This window comes from Tursiops truncatus, chromosome 2 (genome assembly GCF_011762595.2).
Source record: "Tursiops truncatus isolate mTurTru1 chromosome 2, mTurTru1.mat.Y, whole genome shotgun sequence".
Taxonomy (NCBI): Eukaryota; Metazoa; Chordata; class Mammalia; order Artiodactyla; family Delphinidae; genus Tursiops; species Tursiops truncatus.
Window position 1 is genome coordinate 125,344,632 of NC_047035.1, and position 18,638 is coordinate 125,363,269.

The 18,638-nt window shown below is 49.1% G+C and overlaps 1 protein-coding gene across 4 annotated transcripts in view; it reads left to right on the forward strand.

Annotated features, from left to right (window-relative positions):
* The first annotated feature begins 4,254 nt into the window (after positions 1-4,254).
* The window catches only part of ADAMTS17 (ADAM metallopeptidase with thrombospondin type 1 motif 17), a 355,712-nt gene continuing 341,328 nt past the window's right edge, over positions 4,255-18,638 (forward strand). For 3 of the 4 annotated variants that reach the window (XM_033852069.2, XM_033852070.2, XM_073801336.1), the window contains exons 1-3: positions 4,255-4,431; positions 4,898-5,268; positions 16,890-17,043. In XM_033852069.2, coding sequence (XP_033707960.1) covers positions 4,353-4,431; positions 4,898-5,268; positions 16,890-17,043 — 604 coding nt within the window. In that variant the 5' untranslated portion in view covers positions 4,255-4,352. The remainder of the gene's footprint in view (positions 4,432-4,897; positions 5,269-16,889; positions 17,044-18,638) is intronic. The other variant, XM_019945892.3, reaches the window with a different exon arrangement.

Sequence of the window (18,638 nt, forward strand, 5' to 3'; positions counted from 1 at the left end):
TCAGAACAGGGACTTGATTGGGTGAGCAGGAATGGAGGGCAGCAGGAATTCCCAGACAGGGCCATTCCTAGAGTCAGGCAGGAATGGCCTCGTGCAGCTGGGGCACCCATTCATAGTGAACTGACACTGCCAGAATTCCTGGAACCAGGGAGGGGCCTGGAGACCCCACAGGGAGAGTTTGGCAGTATTCACTCAGGGGGTTGGGATGCTAGCCAAGAAGCTGAAATTTGGGATCCAAGCTCAACAGGGAAAGAGTAAAATATAAATTAGAAAAACCAGGTCTTTGGAGAAAGCAGGGAGACAGGACTGATGCTGGACGCCCCCTGCTGGAGAGGATGTGGCATCTCACTGGCTCCCAGGAAGGAAGGTTGTTTGCCTCAAAAGGAAGTGAATTTAGTAAGAGGAGGCTGTCATGTGGAATCCCCCTCTCTCCTCACCACCCCACCAATGCCTAGTGATATCTACGGCACAGGGTCTCCTTCCACTTACACGCAGATCTAGTTTACACGTGAGTCTTGACACCTGGACCCATCAATTACCAGCTCAAGAAAGCTCTGAGTGGGGGGATTACGGAGGGTCGCGTTCTGCCTAAGTGCCTGCAGTCCTCTTTGTGCTCTGCCCAGTCTGTGTCTTTGGCCCTCTATTTCTAACTTTGGCAGTTGAACATGGTGTCTCTTGGCAGAATCTGTGCTGCTTTTGGGACTGTCTTGCTTTCATTAACAATAGCAGTGGTCATGATGATGGAGACCAGCGTCCAAACAGGGAGTATCCGAGAGGCCAGGAGAGTCAATATAATCGACTTACTGGGGGTCAGTTCCAGACAACATGATCAGAAAAGGTCACTGCCCACCAGAAAGGGGCAGTTCAGAAAAAGCAGTGGACAAGCTGAAAAGTTTAGGATCCTTCTCATCCGTGAGCACAACAAACTGTTTTGATTCCCAGACAAAAAAGAGGGCTTCCCATACATCACATTCAGACTGCCATTGTCACCTGTAGGGCTTCTGCCTGCTTGTTTGCTTGCTTTTTATCCCCTCCCCACCCCCACCCCCAGCCCTCCTCCATCTGTGAAATGAGATTAAGTCCTGCCCTTCCACAAAATTAAGACCAGGAAATTTGTGTGTTATGATGACATGAGATCATAGCAAATAGTAATGATTTCCTTTTTTAAGCAATTTTTTTTATTGTGGGAAAATGTACATAACATAAAATTTACCATTTAAACCATTTGAAGTGTACAGTTCAGTGGCTTCAAGTACATTCTCATTGTTGTGCAGCCATCACCACCATCCGTCTTCAGAGCTTTTTCATCTTCCCGAACTGAAACTTCGTACCCATTAAACACTAAATCCTTGCTGCTGCTCCTGCCAGCCCCTAGTACCCACCATTCTCTCTTCTGTCTCTATGAAAGTGACTACTCTAGGTACTTCATATAAGTGGAATCATACAGTATTTGTCTTTTTGTGACTGACTTATTTAACTTAGTTTAATGTCTTCCTTCAGATATACACCCAGAAGTGGAATTGCTGGATCATGTGGTAGTACCATGGAATTTTTTTTTCTATACTGCTTTTCATAGTGGCTGCACCAATTTAGATTCTCTCCAAAAGTGCACAAGAGTTCCCTCTTCTCCACATCCTTGCCAACACTTGTTGTCTCTTGTTTTTTTGGTAATAGACATCCTAAAAGGTTTGAGGTGATATCTCATTGTGGTTTTTATTCACATTTCCGTGATGATTAGTGATCTTGAACACCTTTTCATGTACTTGTTGGCCATTTGTATGACATTTTCTTTAGAAAAATGTCTATTCAGGTTCTTTTCCCTTTTTTAAACTGGATTATTATTATTTTTTCTAATGAGTTGTATGAATTTCCTATATATTTTGGATACTAACTCCTTATCAGATATATGGTCTGTAAATATTTTTTCCCATACTGTAGGTAGACTTTTCATTTTGTTGATGGTTTCCTTTGCTATGAAGAAACTTTTAGATTTGATATAGTCCCATTTGTTGATTTTTGCTTTGTTTCTTGCACTTTTGTTGTCATCTAAGAAATTGTTACAAAGACCAATGTCAAGGAGATTTTTCCCTTTGTTTTCTTCTACACATTTTACAGTTTCAAGTTTTACATTTATCTTTAATCTATTTCAAGTTTTTGTGTTTTTTTTTTTGTGAGTGGTGTAAGATGGGGTCCAAGTTCTTTTTTTTTTTTTTTGCATATGGGTATCTAGTTTTCCCACCACCATTTATTAAAGAGACTACCCTTTTTCCTTGAGTATTTTTGGCTACCTTGTCAAATATTAGTTGATTGTCTATGCATGGGTTTATTTCTGGACTCAATTAGCCATTTATCTAATGATTAACATTCAGGTTTTTGCAGTTTTTTGCTCTTAATAATGTGCTGTGGTGAGCATTCTTCTACACATGCCAGTTAACTCTGCTATTCCACTCTTGCTAACTACCACTAACTGTGTTAGTTAACAAGAGTGGAATAGCAGAGTTCTAGGGTGTGTACATTTTAAACTTGACTGCAGTTTGCCCACTTGTTCTTCAAAGTGGCCGTGCCAATTTACACCCCCACCCATGGGCAGGAGAGTGTCCTCTCCAATCCTTGATATTTCCAAGCCCTTTAGTTTTGGACAGGCCGGAAGATGAAATGGCATCTTGCTGTTGTTTCAGTTTGTGTGTCCCTACAGACTAATGCATTTGAGCATCATCTATCTGATAGGTTGATGACTATTACTTCAGGCGGACTCCAATAGCAAAATTGTTCTTGCGAGGCAGTGGGGCTGCTACTCCCTGGCTTTCAGTGGCAGGCCTTTGAGGTGGCTCTTTGGCCAACAAACCTACACCAAAAAGCTCACCATGATATCTTGTGCCACCAGAAGATGCTGCTGAAATTTCAGTTGGCTGAGGCTGCTGTCAAAGGAGAGGAAAAAAGACCCAAACCTGTCCATGAGCAGGACGTGTGTGGAGGCTTCCAGGAACTTTAGATGCCCAGCAGTGAGTGGCAGCCCCTGGAGCAGTGGAGGGTGGGGTCGACAGAGCAGGAAATGATTCCACCAGCCACACCCCAGGGAAACACAGAGCAGCAAGTTTGCAGTAGTGAGAGTGCTAGGCTTTATTGAGAATCAGTGACACAGTCCACTCCTAGGGTTGATTAAATGTCATGAAAGCTGGACAGTGTTCACCTCTGGATTCCTTCTGATGACATGTAATCCTTGTGATGAATTTTAGATTCTGAGAGGCCCTCAGCAGAGTCCAATAGGAGTGCTGTAGCCCCTCTGCATTGAGAAAACAGAAATGGGCAGGACAGGGAAGGAAGGGGAGCGACCACTTCAGTTCATTCTGTTTTGTTTTGTTTTCTACAAGACGTTCCTTAGGAAGCTAAGGGAATCACCTTTCTTGCAGACCTCAGTTATACCCTGGTGGGAAAAGAATGAACTCACTCTGTTGCCAGAAGACTTGGGTTTGAGTCCGGCCTTTGCCACTTTGTGCCCGTTTCCTAACCTGTAACACCGGGCTAATGTTCCTTCTTGCCTGCCTTGGAGGGCTCTTGTTTGTAGCGAGCAGCACCGGGCCAGAAATCTGGACCACAAATTCTAGCTCTTGTTTTGACAGAAACTCACTGGGTAACTTAGTAAGCTCCTTAAACTCTCTCTCCCTCAGTTTCTCAGTCTGTAAGAGGGTGTGATCTCGCCTGTTCCACGGGCTGCCGTGAGAATAAAGACGACAGGGGTGTGAAGGGTTTGCATAAACACTGCGCTTTGGAGGTAGCATCCGGCGCAAAGTTGTGCACATTGTGCATGAAAGTGCCCACCCACAAACAACCAAAACTGGTTTTACTTTAGATGCAGAGAGAAGGTGCTTTTACGGGTGAACTCGGTTGGCTAGGACGATTTGTGGCCTGTCTTCTTGGGAAGCTGAGCAGCAGGATCAGAGAGGGTTTCGAAAATGGGGACAAAGTCTGAAGACCAGCCAGGTGTCTTCCCGGGTCCTCTGGGATCGCGCTGCTCCAGACGGCTCCCTTGCGCCACCTGGTGTCCCATCCCCGCCACTGCCCAGAAACCACGTGTAAGAAAGTGCTTGCAACCTAACTACGCACCCTGGTTTAGACCCACACTAGCCAATAGAGAAGCGGGAGGCGGGGCAGGGGAAAGCGAGAGTCCAATCACCTCCCGCTTTCCGAGGAGAAGGCGGGGCTTGGGATTTACCACGTTGGGTTTGTCCGCAGCGCTAATTACTTTCTCCAAAGACTGGAGGGCTCACTCCGGCTGGCGCCGCCGCCTCGCGCGCTCCTACTCCGCCGCGACCGTCCGGGGAGGCGGGGGGGGGCTACTCCTCCCAAGTACCATGTGTGACGGCGCCCTGCTGCCTCCTCTCGTCCTGCCCTTGCTGCTGCTGCTGGTTTGGGGACTGGACCCGGGCACAGGTAGCGCTCCCTCTCCCACTGCCTCTTCTTCGCCTGTGCCTCTCGCGGCCACCTTCCCCCTGCCCTCCGGAGGCATCCTGGCGGCCTCCGCCTGCCCGCGCGGCCCGGCTCCGGCGGCAAACCGCTGACAGCTCCGGGGTCGAGTGGGCGCCGGCCGCGGCCGGAGGACTGGGCTCCGGGCGGTTGCCGGGAGGCCGCGCCGCCGCCGGTTCTCCGGACGCCGATGCCGCGGCCGCGTCCCCGGAGGTGGTCGGGCGGCCGCGCCGGAGACCGTTCCGGCGGTGGCGCGGGGCACGGGCGGAGGCTCTGGCTGGCATGGAGGTGCTGGGGCGAGGGAATGGAAGAGCGAGCCGGCTCGGGGCCGCGCTGTCTCCGAGCTGGAGCTGGATGCCCAGCGCTGGACCCTGCGCCCGGCGGGCCGGAGGGCGGGCCCCGCCGCGCTGACGCGTCTCCTTTCTCCCCGCAGCTGTCGGCGACGCGGCGGCCGACGTGGAGGTGGTGCTCCCGCGGCGGGTGCTCCCGGAAGACGTGCACCTGCCGCCGCTGCCCGGCGCTCCAGGGCCCCGCAGGCGCCGGCGCCCCCGCGCGCCCCCAGCCGTCCCGCGCGCCCGGCCCGGCGAGCGCGCCCTGCTGCTGCACCTGCCGGCCTTTGGGCGCGACCTGTACTTGCAGCTGCGCCGTGACCTGCGCTTCCTGTCCGGCGGCTTCGAGGTGGAGGAGACCGGCGCAGCCGGGCGCCGCGGACGCCCCACAGAGCTGTGCTTCTACTCTGGCAGCGTGCTCGGCTACCCCGGCTCTTTCGTCTCGCTTAGCGCCTGCGGCGCCGCCGGCGGCCTGGTACTGCTCGCTCCCCCTCCGGGTCTGCCTGGCGATCTGTCGCGGCGCCGAGGGTGGGGGTGAGGGGTGGTTCCCGGGGGGGGGCTGGGATTGGGGTGGGGCCTCCGGCGTGCTCTGCCGCTGGCGGGAGAGAGCACCCCCAACCTTCCAGAGGGTCTATGAGCAGAGGGCTAGAAAGGGGAAGCGACCTGTTATCCAGTACCTTCCACTGGCCGTCCTAAGCCTCAGAGGTGCGCCAGGCCAGCGCCGATATGGGGTTACATAGCGAGATACGCCGCAGCCCGCCCAGGGAGCACATGTTCAGCAGAGATGAAATCCGTCAAGCCCCTAGACTGAGAGGTGCGCTTGACCCAGGTGTAGAGAGAACTCTATTTGCATCTGCACAGGTGTGTATGTGTGCGTGTCATGAGGAACACCTATCTATATGTGTATAGCTCACCTATTTTTGGATGTGGGGATGGAGCATTGACCTCCTTTCTGTCCTTTTGAGTCTTTATGTACCTGGAAAAGTATATTTGGAGGGGTCCCCCGACGGGCCACTAACCTACTCTTCTTAGTTGAAACGTGAGAACCAGGAGAGGGAGGGTGTCTCTAATATTTTTACCTTATACTGCAAGCAGACATTTGTCTGGCACTCACCGTCAGCCAGGCCTGAGGAATGCTTACATTGGTGATGAACAATGTCATCCCCAGAAGCTCCCTCAATGTGGCAGTAATTCCTCCGCCACCCCACCCTGCTGCATTTGCGGCACCCGTGGCAGTGCTCCGAGGGGTGGAGGAAGTTCTTGTGCGCCTCTACCCTGCCTGTGCTCACACTGGCTCACTTGGCTACACTGGTGCCCAGACAAACACTTCCCAGCTTCTCCATCGTGCCCCCATAGAGCGCAGATGGCTGGCAGATGGGCTGCCCCCACCCGTCAGAGCCTGGGGTGGGCTCAGAGAATGTTCCTCTGTCTTATGGGGAAGTGGTTTCTGATATTCTTTTGTGTCTGTGCTTCCCTGGCACAAGAAACTGCTTCCCCCACCTCCACCTTATCTTGCTCCACCGTCTAGAATTCTCTAGCTCTTATCCACATAGTGTGCAACAAGTTGGCACGAATCTGCAACAAAGCCAGAAACCCTGAGGGTCCAAGTCTTTATATGAGACTTCTGCTCTCTTACCAGCAGTGTAGGGGAACTTGGGAAGTAATTCCCAAGACTTGGCCTTCACCAGTTCCCCTTTTAGGATTTTTTGAGTCCTCATCAGAATGTGATCTCCTTTTGCTGGGCTGGGAGAAATTGGCTTCTTTGGTTAAACAAGGAAAATGGACCGTGGAGGGGGCCTAGTAGGAGCTAATGTGGAACAGGGGCGGGGAATGTGGGCTATGGGTGAGGAGGCTTAAGTAGGGGTGAAAAAGGCTCAGGTCACTGAAGGACTCGGGTCAAGGCTGTATCATGTTCTGGGAGGGACTGGAAGGCCCACATCATTTTTCCTGTTTTTGCCAAAGTGTTTAAAGTCTAGGTCACATCACTGTACTGAACATGGAAACATCTGAATCCCATTTGCTGCGGTTTAGTGAGTTTCTGTAGAGGTCAGAGTTTATACTTCTTGGTGTAAAGTTTCCAGCAAGGCGCTATCTGTGAAGGAGCCGAGGGTGGAAATCTGGATAACATTGATTTAAAATCCTCAGAGTGAGTACTGGGCCCTCTCACAGATGGCATCTGAGCAGTGAGAGTTCCCTTCCGTCCTCCAGGTTTTCAGGAAGACTGTCCTTCCCTTTGGCACCATGTGAGGGCGCTGTGCTTTAGATAAAGGAACGAGGCCAAGAGGCTGAGTTCAGTGTGTGCCAACTGCGGAGGGACCTCTAAGACTTTAGATTTTAATTTCTGCTTGAGCAGACACTTCTGTTGTTTAGTCTGCCTTGATCATCCCATTTGTGTAAGCTGAACATTGGACATTTCTTCCTAAGTACACCCTATAGAGGAAGGGCAGAAGGCCAGGAGGCCAGAGACAGCAGGTGATTTGGAGAGGACCTCTTGGTGACAAGGTGGTCCTGCCTTTCTAGAAAAGAAAGCAACAGAACATAGGCTAACCAGGTTTGCATCGCACTCCACCTTACTTTGATTTTGGTTCCCCAACGTGCTTGAGACAGTTCAGCTGGGCGGTAATGCAGTGTTAGTCCTTCTGGACCACGGTGGAAGCACCATAGAGATGTGGCACGCCTGTTGTGTGTTTTTGAGGACTGGCTCAACCACGAGGTGTAGGGGAGGAGTGATGCCCAGTAGATGAGTTTTGGTGCCCACAGTTGGGAGCATTCCAAAGCCTCCTTGTGTCTAAAGAATCATGTAGAGCAGGGGTTGGCAAACATTTTCTGTAAAGGACCAAGTAATAAACATTTTCCACTTTGTAGGCCATATGGTCTCTGTCACAACTAATCAACACTGCCCTTTTAGTGCAAAAGCAGCCATAGAAGGTAAAGAAACAGATGGACCTGGCTGTGTTCAATAAAACTTTATTCCAATGTTGAGTATGAATTAAATCCTGCTGCATCTCACATCTCCAGAATGGCTTAGTGAGGAGTGTTGCCTGCGGGGCAGGGCATGCAGGCTCTGTTCCCTGTGCTGTCTGTCTCCAGAGACATTTGGTACCTGTTTAAAGGAGATGCATGATTAGATCATTACTTAATTAATTGTTTATGGGTCAGGGGAAGTAAATCTCATGCTCCATTTTGCTCCCTCCCCACGCCCCGCTTTTGACAGGGGGCAGAGGGGCGGGTCTGTGGTATTTATCCTGTATCTTATCTTGAAAAGCTGTGCAAGCTGCACTTTTTGGATCTTCAGAGACCGTGGGCTCAGGTATTAACTGTTTTATGTTTATGCATCTTCATTTTATTTACATTTCAGAGAGTCCTCAGACATAACATAGGTTTTTGGAAGAGTTTCTGTAACCGTATAACTTCAAAGCGATGAACTTTGGGCATATGAGGAAGGTATTTTTCCTCCCAGAGGATTAATGTGAGTTTGGATCAGCTGCCTCGTGTGAATGGGACCAGATCATGGAAGGCCAGCAGAATTCGAAGAAACTTCAGGTTAAAGTTCACCAGAGCAGGCAGTGGAGGTGGAACTTCGGAGATAGAGTGAGTGTCAGTCTCTGAAAAGACTCTCTATGCTGCTTGTCTGAAATGAGTGGTTGGAGGGGCTGTTTTCATCCCCACACGTGAGGAGAGGTGGACAGAGAGGAGGGGTCTGGTCTGCTGAGCAGTGGCCACTCTTCCTTCATGAATACTGAGCTCAGGGGAGTCCACCGCCCAGAGTCTGTCCACCCCTTCTTGGCTGAGGCCGTGGCCTGCAGGGATGCACTATGGGTGAGATGTCGGGACCAGAGAGGACACCCAGGAGCTCTGGGCTGTGGCCCATTTTCCAGGCCACCCTGGAGGGACAGAAGGTCAAGGATAGTCCCAGCGTGCCTTCTCTGGAGTCACAGCCATGCTCCATAGGGGGCTGGCTTGTGGTCTCTCTCACCCAGGCCGCTCACTGGGGTCCTGATGGCCCAGCTGCCCTGGCTCTGTCTGGTGCCTGACCGCAGCGCGGGGGCCCTTGTGGTCGTCCTTCACCTGTGCTGCTCCCCACAGTCTTAGTTCCCATAGCTCTTCCTCCCAGTCTGTAAGAATGCTCACCTTTACCATAGGGGAAGAAGTGTAGTCTAGGTAAGAACAGGGGGGCTGAGTCCAGCCAGGCAGTGAGCAGGTGGCTTAGAAGAGTTGGGGGACCGCGTTCTCAAGAGGGCAGCCTGACTTCAACGATGAAGGAGCTGGTTTGGGAGGTTGCTGCCTTTCCCTTTAGAGCTACCCAACTCACTTTTCCTTGACCCAAAATTGCCCAGCTTTTTAATGCAACATCACTCGATCACTGACAGCTGAGTAGGAATTGGTCTTGGCAAAAAGTATACGATGGGGAGACCATTTGAAAGGGAGCAAATAGACCAAGCCATGTTATCTTGCATCATTATATTGATACAGGTGTGGGGAAGGCACATAGTCCTTAGTCATTCATCAATTAATATTACTGAAGAATTTATCATGCACAGCATAAATATACTTGTTAAATGCAAAGTATATTTTTTAAAACTTTGTAAAAAGAAACAATTGAGTGGATGTTAAGGAAAGTAGGAAGGGAAACAACAGTTGTGAAATTTGGGGTGTGGAAGAATTAAAGGGGAGAACTTGGAGCAGAGAATTCTAAGGCCTCCCACGGCCTCCTCTGGAAGGATGTTCACTCTGCCTCATGGTGACTTTCTATACCCATCGCTCATGGGCATCAGGTTGCCCATGAGTGTCACCTAGGATACCTAACCCTACCTCATTATTTACCTAGGGTACGTAACTAGAGTTTCCCACCTGAACTTTTATTTAGTTGGCAACATTTTATAAAAGAAAAAGAAATACAAGATGGGATGATGAACTGAAGACGTCTTCTTAGACTGATTGCATTCTTGGAGCTTATTTCCTGAACTCTGAGATACTGCAGCTGCCTGACCTTGGATGTGTGCAACAGGAGATGTTTTTGCAGCCAGTATGTCTGAGGGAACCACTCGGAGTCAGCGGTTAACCTTTCCCCGTGCACACTTCTGCACATGGGCACACAATTGCACCGTCACACTCCTGTTCTTTAGCAAGTGAGACTGAACAGCCGTTCCGGGCTGTGATCTTGAGCAAGTTGCTTACCTCCTTTGAACCTCCCTGTCTGCAGCCATACAAGGGTAAATAACATTGGCTTTGTGTGGCTGTTGAGAGAATGAAGTAAGATAAAGTCCGAAATCATTTAGTGAGAGCCTGGCACATTAAGGCATTGAAAACACATTTCTTCTCTTGCCCCACAGGCCATTCCCGGGCTTTTCCAGTTATAAATCAAGCAATCAGTCAACATAGTTGACTAAATGAACAGATCATTATCACACAGCTGCCATGTGTAGGACCCGCTGGTAGGCTCCCAACGAGCCTCAAAGAGAAATACTATGTGGGCCCTGTCTCGGAAGGCAGTCCGGGTTCGCAGGGGAAGGAAGGTGTGCTGGAGCCTGCAGGGTGACTGATGGGGAGAGCAGGGAGTGGCTCTGGGGTCTGATGGGGTGGGGCAGGTCCTTCGGGTAGAGCTGAAGGGAGTGGGCCTCAGGTTCTAGGTGGGAGGAGTGATGGCAAAGCCTCCTGGCCAGGTCCTTCCCGAGGTAAGGGGCCCACGAGCCGACTGGGGGATGGAGATGGGTGATGAACTGAATGGACAGGTGTCTGGATTAGATGAGGCGGGGCCCTGGGTGCCAACATAAGGCATTTAGAATTTATCCTAGACCAGTAGTTCTCAACCTTGAGCTGGCATTAGTGTTCCCTGTGGGATTTGCTACACTGATTGCTGGGTCCCACCTACTGGGTTTCTGATCCAGTCCGTCTGGGGGTGGGCCTGAGCACTTGAGTTTCTGACAGGTTCCCAGGTGCTGCTGCTGCTGTTGGTCTGGGACCATTTTGAGGATCACTGGCCTAGAGGCAATGGGGGGGCATTTCTGGCTACTGACCGGGGAGGAGCCCCTGGTCAGAGAAGTGTGGGGAGGACTGAAGCAGGAGAGCATTTGGAGGGGTGAGGTGATGGGCCTCAAGCCTTGGATGGTGGAAATGGAAAGGAAGGAAGACTACATGAGAGGGGGTCTGAAGGAGGAGCTGACAGTCTGTGACTAACTCTATCTAGTGATGGGAAAGGGGGAGTCTGGCTTTGGAACGAAGACCAAGTATCTGTGTTCAGGCCTTTGACATTTGCAGAGGCAGCAGCAGGATTTTGAAAAGGGGGCTCTGGATGGCACTCTGGGAGGGGCAGGGGGACTCCCTATGGAGGTTGGGAAGCCCCTCACGCCTGTGCCAGGTTGAGGATGCTCCTTCCCCGGGACACGTTCAAGCCCCCCAAACTCTGCTGAGGCCCCCCAGAAAGTCAGAGGCAGAGGAGGGCCTGCAATCACAGGATTGTTTTTCCTTCCGGAGAGCAGACTTGCTCCGCCTCTCCAACCACCTACAGTCACCTGTCCACGGGGAGAAGACTACCTAAGACCTGGTCCAGTGAACCCGGGAGCCGCAGTCTCCTGAAGAGGAGAGGCTTGGAGGGCTCCCTGGGCACTGAAATCCCAGTGTGGCCTTTGTAGGATGGTGAGGTCAGCAGTGACGAGGCAGGTCCCCTCAAACGGAGGACAGAGCATCAGATGGTTCCAGAGCATGGATACAACAGGGTTTCTTTATCTTAAGAGCATTTGCCGCATTATGCTGAGAAGTTGTGCTCATGTTAGGAAGTGGTACAAATCTTTCTGACCTTCACACATTTTTCCAGCTGCAGGAGAGCTAGTCCTGCTTCAGGGGGTGGGGTGGGATTAACAATACCCAGTTTATAATGCTCTCTTAAAGCAGCACAGAAACCCTTCAAAACCAGCTTCCAGAATAAAGAGAATTAAAAGGGAACCACTCAGAACTGTCATAATATCAGGTTATACCTGATACACTTTATTTGACCCAAACTTCTTTAGTAGGATACCAAATTTTAGAATATGTAAGATTTCTCTTCTAAGAGCACCGTTTCATTGAGGATTGTTGTCTCCTTTGAGACCAAGTGGACTCAGGGCTTCCAGTCCTGTCTGCCGTGGGCATCTAGTTCCCCACAGTTCTCTTCAGATGGTGTTTGCAGCTCTCTTGCATCTAATGCAACCTGAGGCTTTTCCTTGCTGCCATCTGTGGAACAGGGAGGCCTTGGAAGAGCATTTCCATGTGTCTCACTTCTCAGCATAGATGGTGACTAGAGGAATAATGCAAACCCAAGCAACCCTGCTTAGCTCTTGGGACCACAGGGCAGCAATGTGCTAGAAGCCAGGGCAGAGCCCCATAGTCAGAGGAAGGCCCAGGTTGGTGCAGGTAGTCTGCATCTAGGGTACTTCCACGTGCTGGAATCAAGCATCTCTGGCACCCAGTTAAAAGCTAGGGAAGTGGTTCTCCACCCTGGCTGCACATGGAAATCTCCTGGTGAGCTTTAAAAAAATACCAGTGCCTGAGTTTCACCCCAAGGGATTCTAATTCACATGGCCTGGAGTGGGGCCTGGGCCTGAGTTTTCAAAGCTTGCCAAGTGACTGCACTGTGCAGCCAGGGATGAGGACCTCTGAGCAAGGGGGACTGTGGGAAGACCATGCTATTGCCTTCTATTCCAAGCCGGTCCAGTCCAGTTCATTCTATTCCATTCGAATCCATTCCATTACAGTACAGTTCACTCACATTTTCTTGAGTAACTGTTACGTGGCAGACATTGGAAAAATAAGAAGGCATAATTCCGATCCTGCCTCAAAGGAACAAACTACTTTTTAGGTTGGTTGTGACAGATGCATCATAACACAGGGGATAGTGGGCTGGGACATAGAGTGCCAGGGAAGGGGGATTTTTTTTTTTTTTTTTTTTTTTTTTACCGGGGAGAGGGGAGGGGAGAAGGAAGGTCAGGAAAAGATCAAGAGGGCTGACAAGTTTTTATCCTGGGATGAGATTGTGTGTGTGTGTGTGTGTGTGTGTGTGTGTGTGTGTGGCACGGGGGAGGGGGAGGTGGTGACAAGCGACACTTTTCAACAACGTTTTGTCACTGTGATGACCTGGTGAATATTAGCGAGGCTTCAGGGTGCCTAGTGACAGCACTTGGAGGGGGCAGGGGCAAGTTCCTTCCTTGTGGTGGCTCCTGAGGGGGAGGGCTGTGCCCTGCTCCCTCCCCCCAGGTGCTAGTCTTGGCCACAGGCCAGCTTGAAAGTCAGTTCCCAAGAGGGCAAGTGGCTGCCAGGTAGAGTATAGGCCATTAGTCCATGTGTCTGTCTCTCACCAGCATTGCCATTCTCTTTCCTGAATGGATGGAAACCAGCATGTGGGTTCCTCCAAAAAAGACCTTCTAAAGCAAAACCTCCCCCAAGGGGCTGGACCATGCTTGTGTGTGTGCATGTATGTACCTGTAGGCTTTCTCACCAAGGTGAGATTCTCCCTATATTGTGTCACATTAGAACTACTGGCTAACTGGCCTTTACCCTGTGGCTTGCATGCTAGGCTGAGTGAATGATAACTGGCTTTGAAAGTTCTAGACTCAAGGGGGCCTTTAACCTCCCAGAGCTGGAGCATTTCAGGAAGACTCCAGCGCCTGTCAAGGTTGAGCGTGTCCCCCAGGGAGCACAGCCCTCCTACAGCGTGGGGCCCATCCCATGCACTGTGCTGTATCTGCCAACTTTATTTCAACCACAGACGTTTCCACTGAAACGGTCATCAAGGACTTCTGCACTGAGGATTTCTTTTTTTTTTGAATTTACTAATTAGATTTTATTTATTTATTTATTTTAACATCTTTATTGGGGTATAATTGCTTTACAATGGTTTGTTATTTTCTGCTTTATAACAAAGTGAATCAGCTATACATATATATCCCCATATCCCCTCCCTTCTTGCGTCTCCCTCCCACCCTCCCTATCCCACCCCTCCAGGTGGACACAAAGCACCGAGCTGATCTCCCTGTACTATGCAGCTGCTTCCCACTGCTATCTATTTTACATTTGGTAGTGTATATATGTCAGTGTTACTCTCTCACTTCGTCCCAGCCTACCCTTCCCCCTTCCCGTGTCCGCAAGTCCATTCTCTATGTCTGTGTCTTTTTAAAATTAATTTATTTATGTATTTATCTATTTTTGGCTGTGTTGGGTTTTTGTTGCTGTGCGCGGGCTTTCTCTAGTTGTGGCAAGCGGGGGCTACTCTTTGTTGTGATGCGCTGGCTTCTTATTGCGGGGCCTTCTCGTTGTGGAGCATGGGTTCTAGGTGCATGGGCTTCAGTAGTTGTGACACATGGGCTCAGTAGTTGTGGCTCATGGGCTCTAGAGCACAGGCTCAGAAGTTGTGGTGCATGGGCTTAGTTGCTCCACGGCATGTGGGATCTTCCCGGACCAGGGCTTGAACCCATGTCCCCTGCATCGGCAGGCAGACTGTCAACCACTGTGCCACCAGGGAAGCCCCAGAACCATTTTTTTTTAAGGTTGCATATATATGTGTTAGCATATGGTATTTGTTTTTCTCTTTCTGACTTACTTCACTCTGTATGACAGACTCTAGGTCCATCCACCTCACTACAAATCACTCAATTTCGTTTCTTTTTATGGCTGAGTAATATTCCATTGTATATATGTGCCACATTTTCTTTATCCATTCATCTGTCGTTGGACACTTAGGTTGCTTCCATGTCCTGGCTATTGTAAATAGAGCTGCAGTGAACATTGTGGTACATGACTCTTTTTGAATTATGGTTTTCTCAGGGTATATGCCTAGTAGTGGGATTGCTGGGTCATATGGTATTTCTATTTTTAGTTTTTTAAGGACCCTCCATACTGTTCTCCATAGTGGCTGTATCAACTTACATTCCCACCAACAGTGCAGGAGGGTTCCACTGAGGCTTTCTATACACACAGCTCTGGTGGATCTGCACAGCCTCCCACAGCCACTCTCTTCCTCCGCTTCTTCAGTCTCCCCAAAGTATCATAGTGAACAAACTCAAGTTTTAACTTCAAAGGAGAGGGGAGAAAGCCATGCTTCCCGGCAGGTCATGCAGTGCCACTTTAAGACAGTTTTATTTGGGCAGTAAAATCTCTGGGTTGTCCTTGGCAGCAGTTCTAATGAAATGGAAACCTTGAAATCTTCTTACAGCAGTAAGTACCGTCTCAACCCCTGTTTGGGGGACTAAATGTTGTAGGCGGTCTTATTAGTGGATCTGATTTATTTTCAGAGGACTGGTATTGATGCATCCTTTCAGAAGGTAGAGGAGTCTGTATCATTTGGTTTGAGTGAGCTCTGTACCTGAGACCTGAGGAATTGCTGAGCTGTGGTGGAGAGCAGTGCTTCTCAAAGCCTGGTCCTCGGGCACGCAGCATCAGTATCACCTGGGGACTCGTTAGAAATGAACGTTCTTGGTGAGCATCCGTGACCTCCAGGTGATTTTGATGCACACTGGAGTTTGAGAACTACCGCTTTTAGCAAGTAGTGTCAGGACTTCCCTGGTGGTCCAGTGGCTAAGACGACTCGTTCCCAGTGCAGGGCACCCAGTGTTCGATCCCTGGTCAGGGAACTAGATCCCACATGCCGCGACTAAGAGTTCACATGCCACAACTAAGACCCGGCACAGCCAACTAAATAATTTTTTTTTTTTTTAAGAAAAGAAAACAGTGTCATGGCTTTTAGAAAATAGTATTGGGGAGAGAGAGAACAAAGGATGTTCGTGACAGCCTAAGACAGATTGGCCCAGTCTCCTGAATCTGTGCTAGTAAAGGTTGTCCCGACCATGAACGCAGAGCAGGGGCTGTGGACTGCAGGGCCCAGTATGCAAACATAGATAATTCTCAGCCCTGGCCGAGTCAGGATCCTTGTGAGCGGTTTACCTTGTTTTGTTGATGTCTCAGAAGAGAAGCTAGCAGCAGGTATCCTGGGGAAGGAGGGCAAATTGTTTAAATGCTGTTAGCATTGGTTCCAAATGAAAGGAAAAGTTCTCTGCATTGTGTATATATTTTTAAGAATTAATATTCACTCTGTTAAAGCGACAAATTAAGAATCCCAGTCCTTAAGTTTTTTGTTCAATTTAAAAGTCATGTTCTATTTATAATCTAGCAAGTTTTTGAAATACCTTTTAAGGGGCCTTTGGATAACATTTAATCCTATTTACAAATTGGTGATTAACAACGTTTAAACCTTTAAAACTGTATGTAGAAATTTACCATATTCAATTTCATTTTCAAGTTCTTCTGTTGTCTGATTAAAAAATAAACCCTTGGCATGATTCATATAAATAATTAGTTAACTAGTTTTATAAACATGGGAAGTCTTAAGTTCTCTTATACATTCTGATACTGTTTATAAGCCTAATAAGATTTTTAAATTACAGGTCTAAATCATTGCTGTGCTTTAAATTAGAATCACAAATTGAATCCATTAGATACTCTGCCAAGTTCTCTTAAACACTGAAAAAAATCCACTATCACAAAACTATTAACACTACAGGTCTGACTCCATCCTCTCTATTTAATTCTAAATATTGCCCAGGAATAAGATATATTTTTTTCCCATTAAGGATATAATTGTCATTCATTCCCAACACTTTTGGAGGTACCTCCTTAGGTGGAGTTTTAGGGGATGATATAAAAAATAGTTTTTTAAATGGGCTTTAATTAGAAGTAAGCGTATAGGAGCAGGCAAACAAGGGAATCTGTTCTCCCTCCCCCCTGCTGCAGCAGAGGCCCCAATAAAGCCTTGCCTGAAAAATAATATTAAAAAAAAATTAACACTAAAGTAAGATATCTTTGAAAGTGAACCCAGAAAATGGGTGCTGTTGCCGCATCCCCCCCCACACCCGCCTTCTGTCACCTGACCCCCAACACAGCTGCTGGGTGAGATGTTTCAAGTCATGCAAGAGCTCATTCTTGGACTCTGTAAATTGGTGTAAGCTGCAAAGAAAAAGCCCAGGCAGGGGAAGCAGGCCATAGCTAGGTGGCCTTTCCACCCTCTGGCTCTGGGGTCGTGGGCAAGTGTGAATGAGGATGACTGACAACTGTTTTCCTCTTTCTGGGCAGGTTGGCCTCATCCAGCTTGGGCAGGAGCAGGTGCTAATCCAGCCCCTCAACAATTCCCAGGGACAAGAGCATCTGATCAGGCGCAGATGGTCCTTGACACCCAGCCCCTCTGCCGAGACCCAGGTCTCTGGGCAGCTCTGCAAGGTCCTAACAGGTGAGTCTGGGAAATAGTGTGAATGACTCACAACACAGGCCCTTTTGGCTTTTGGTGCCATCGCACATCCCTAGACCATCCCCATTGCTGTGTCTCCAAGTGTGCTGAAATCTTGTGAGCAAGAACTTACCTTTCCCTGTATTTTGAAAGCTTTTTTTAATTGCCCATGAGGCCACTTTCTTTTCATTTCTATGTGTATTAATATCAGCGTTTCATGTGTAGCAGCCCTTTGAAAAAGGTGTTTCTAGAAAGAACCCAGGATCTCTTTTGTGTAGTGTCTCAATTTTATGGATCTGGAGCAAGTTGAGGCCTGAAAAACCTCAATGGCTTATTGTTATCAAGCCCGAGGTTGGTGGCAGAGCTAGGATGAGAATTCCTTCCCTTGGCACCCTGGCCAGAGCTTGCTTTCCTTATACAGTGGTCCTCGGTCTTGTCTGCACTAATTAGAGTCACCTGGGGGACCTATGAAGCAGTGGTTCTTAAGAGTGTGACCCCAGCAGCATCAGAATCACCTGGGACTCTGTTAGAACTGCATGTTCTCTCCCAGCCCCCACCTCCTGAATCAGAAACCATGGGGGTGGGTCCAGGTAAATCTGATCATGCTTCAGTGTGAGAGCCACTGCTTTAAAAAATGCCATGCACTAGCCAGTCCCTCCAAATCCTCATCTAATTGGTCCATGGTGTGACTTGGGTGTGTTTTTGAAGGTGGTTCTAATAAGCAGCTTGGGCTGAGAACCCAGGGTTCTTGTATTCTGTGCCTCTTGTGGGCAACCTCTGGTTTATCTGTTAAGTGTTTAAGGACATTTCACCATGCTGTGTCACTAGCAGTCTGCCTGTGAGTGTCCCTTGATGAAGATGATATCCTACTGCTCACAGGTGTCACTTCCTCCCTGGAGAGCATGGGACCCCATGGCTGACCTTTGGGAGTTGTTCTTTTGTAGTTTAAAGACTTTGAATAAAAATACAGTGTCTCAGTTTAGTATTCCAATGACCTTGGAAGTAAATCGATTATATGACTGTATTTTGAACAGCTTTGTTATGTATAAGCGAGCCCTGCAGCTTAGCTCCGCTGGTGCATGCAGTCCTGACCCTATCCACATAGCCACCCTCCTTAGCCTAGTCTGCATTCAGCAGGGAGTTATTAGAGGTGATTTTGCTGGATCAGGGTCATCTCTGCAACTCCAGGAGAAAGAATGCCACCATACATTAGGGTTTTGCTGTGTTCCTTCCTGCACCCTTACAAAAACAGGAAAGAGAGGTCTCAGCAAAAAATTACTTGTAACTAAAATTTTTTTTGGCGGTACGCGGGCCTCTCACTGTTGTGGCCTCTCCCGCTGCGGAGCACAGGCTCTGGACGCTCAGGCTCAGCGGCCATGGCTCACGGGCCCAGCTACTCTGCGGCATGTGGGATCCTCCTGGACCAGGGCACAAACCCGTGTCCCCTGCATCGGCAGACGGACTCTCAACCACTGCGCCACCAGGGAAACCCTGGTATTGTAACTAAAATTTACCCCTTAATAGGAAGCATGGGTTTTGGTAAGTCCGATGGCTGGTTGTGTGTTTGGGCTTGATGTTGGTGTGTTATTTTAAACGTT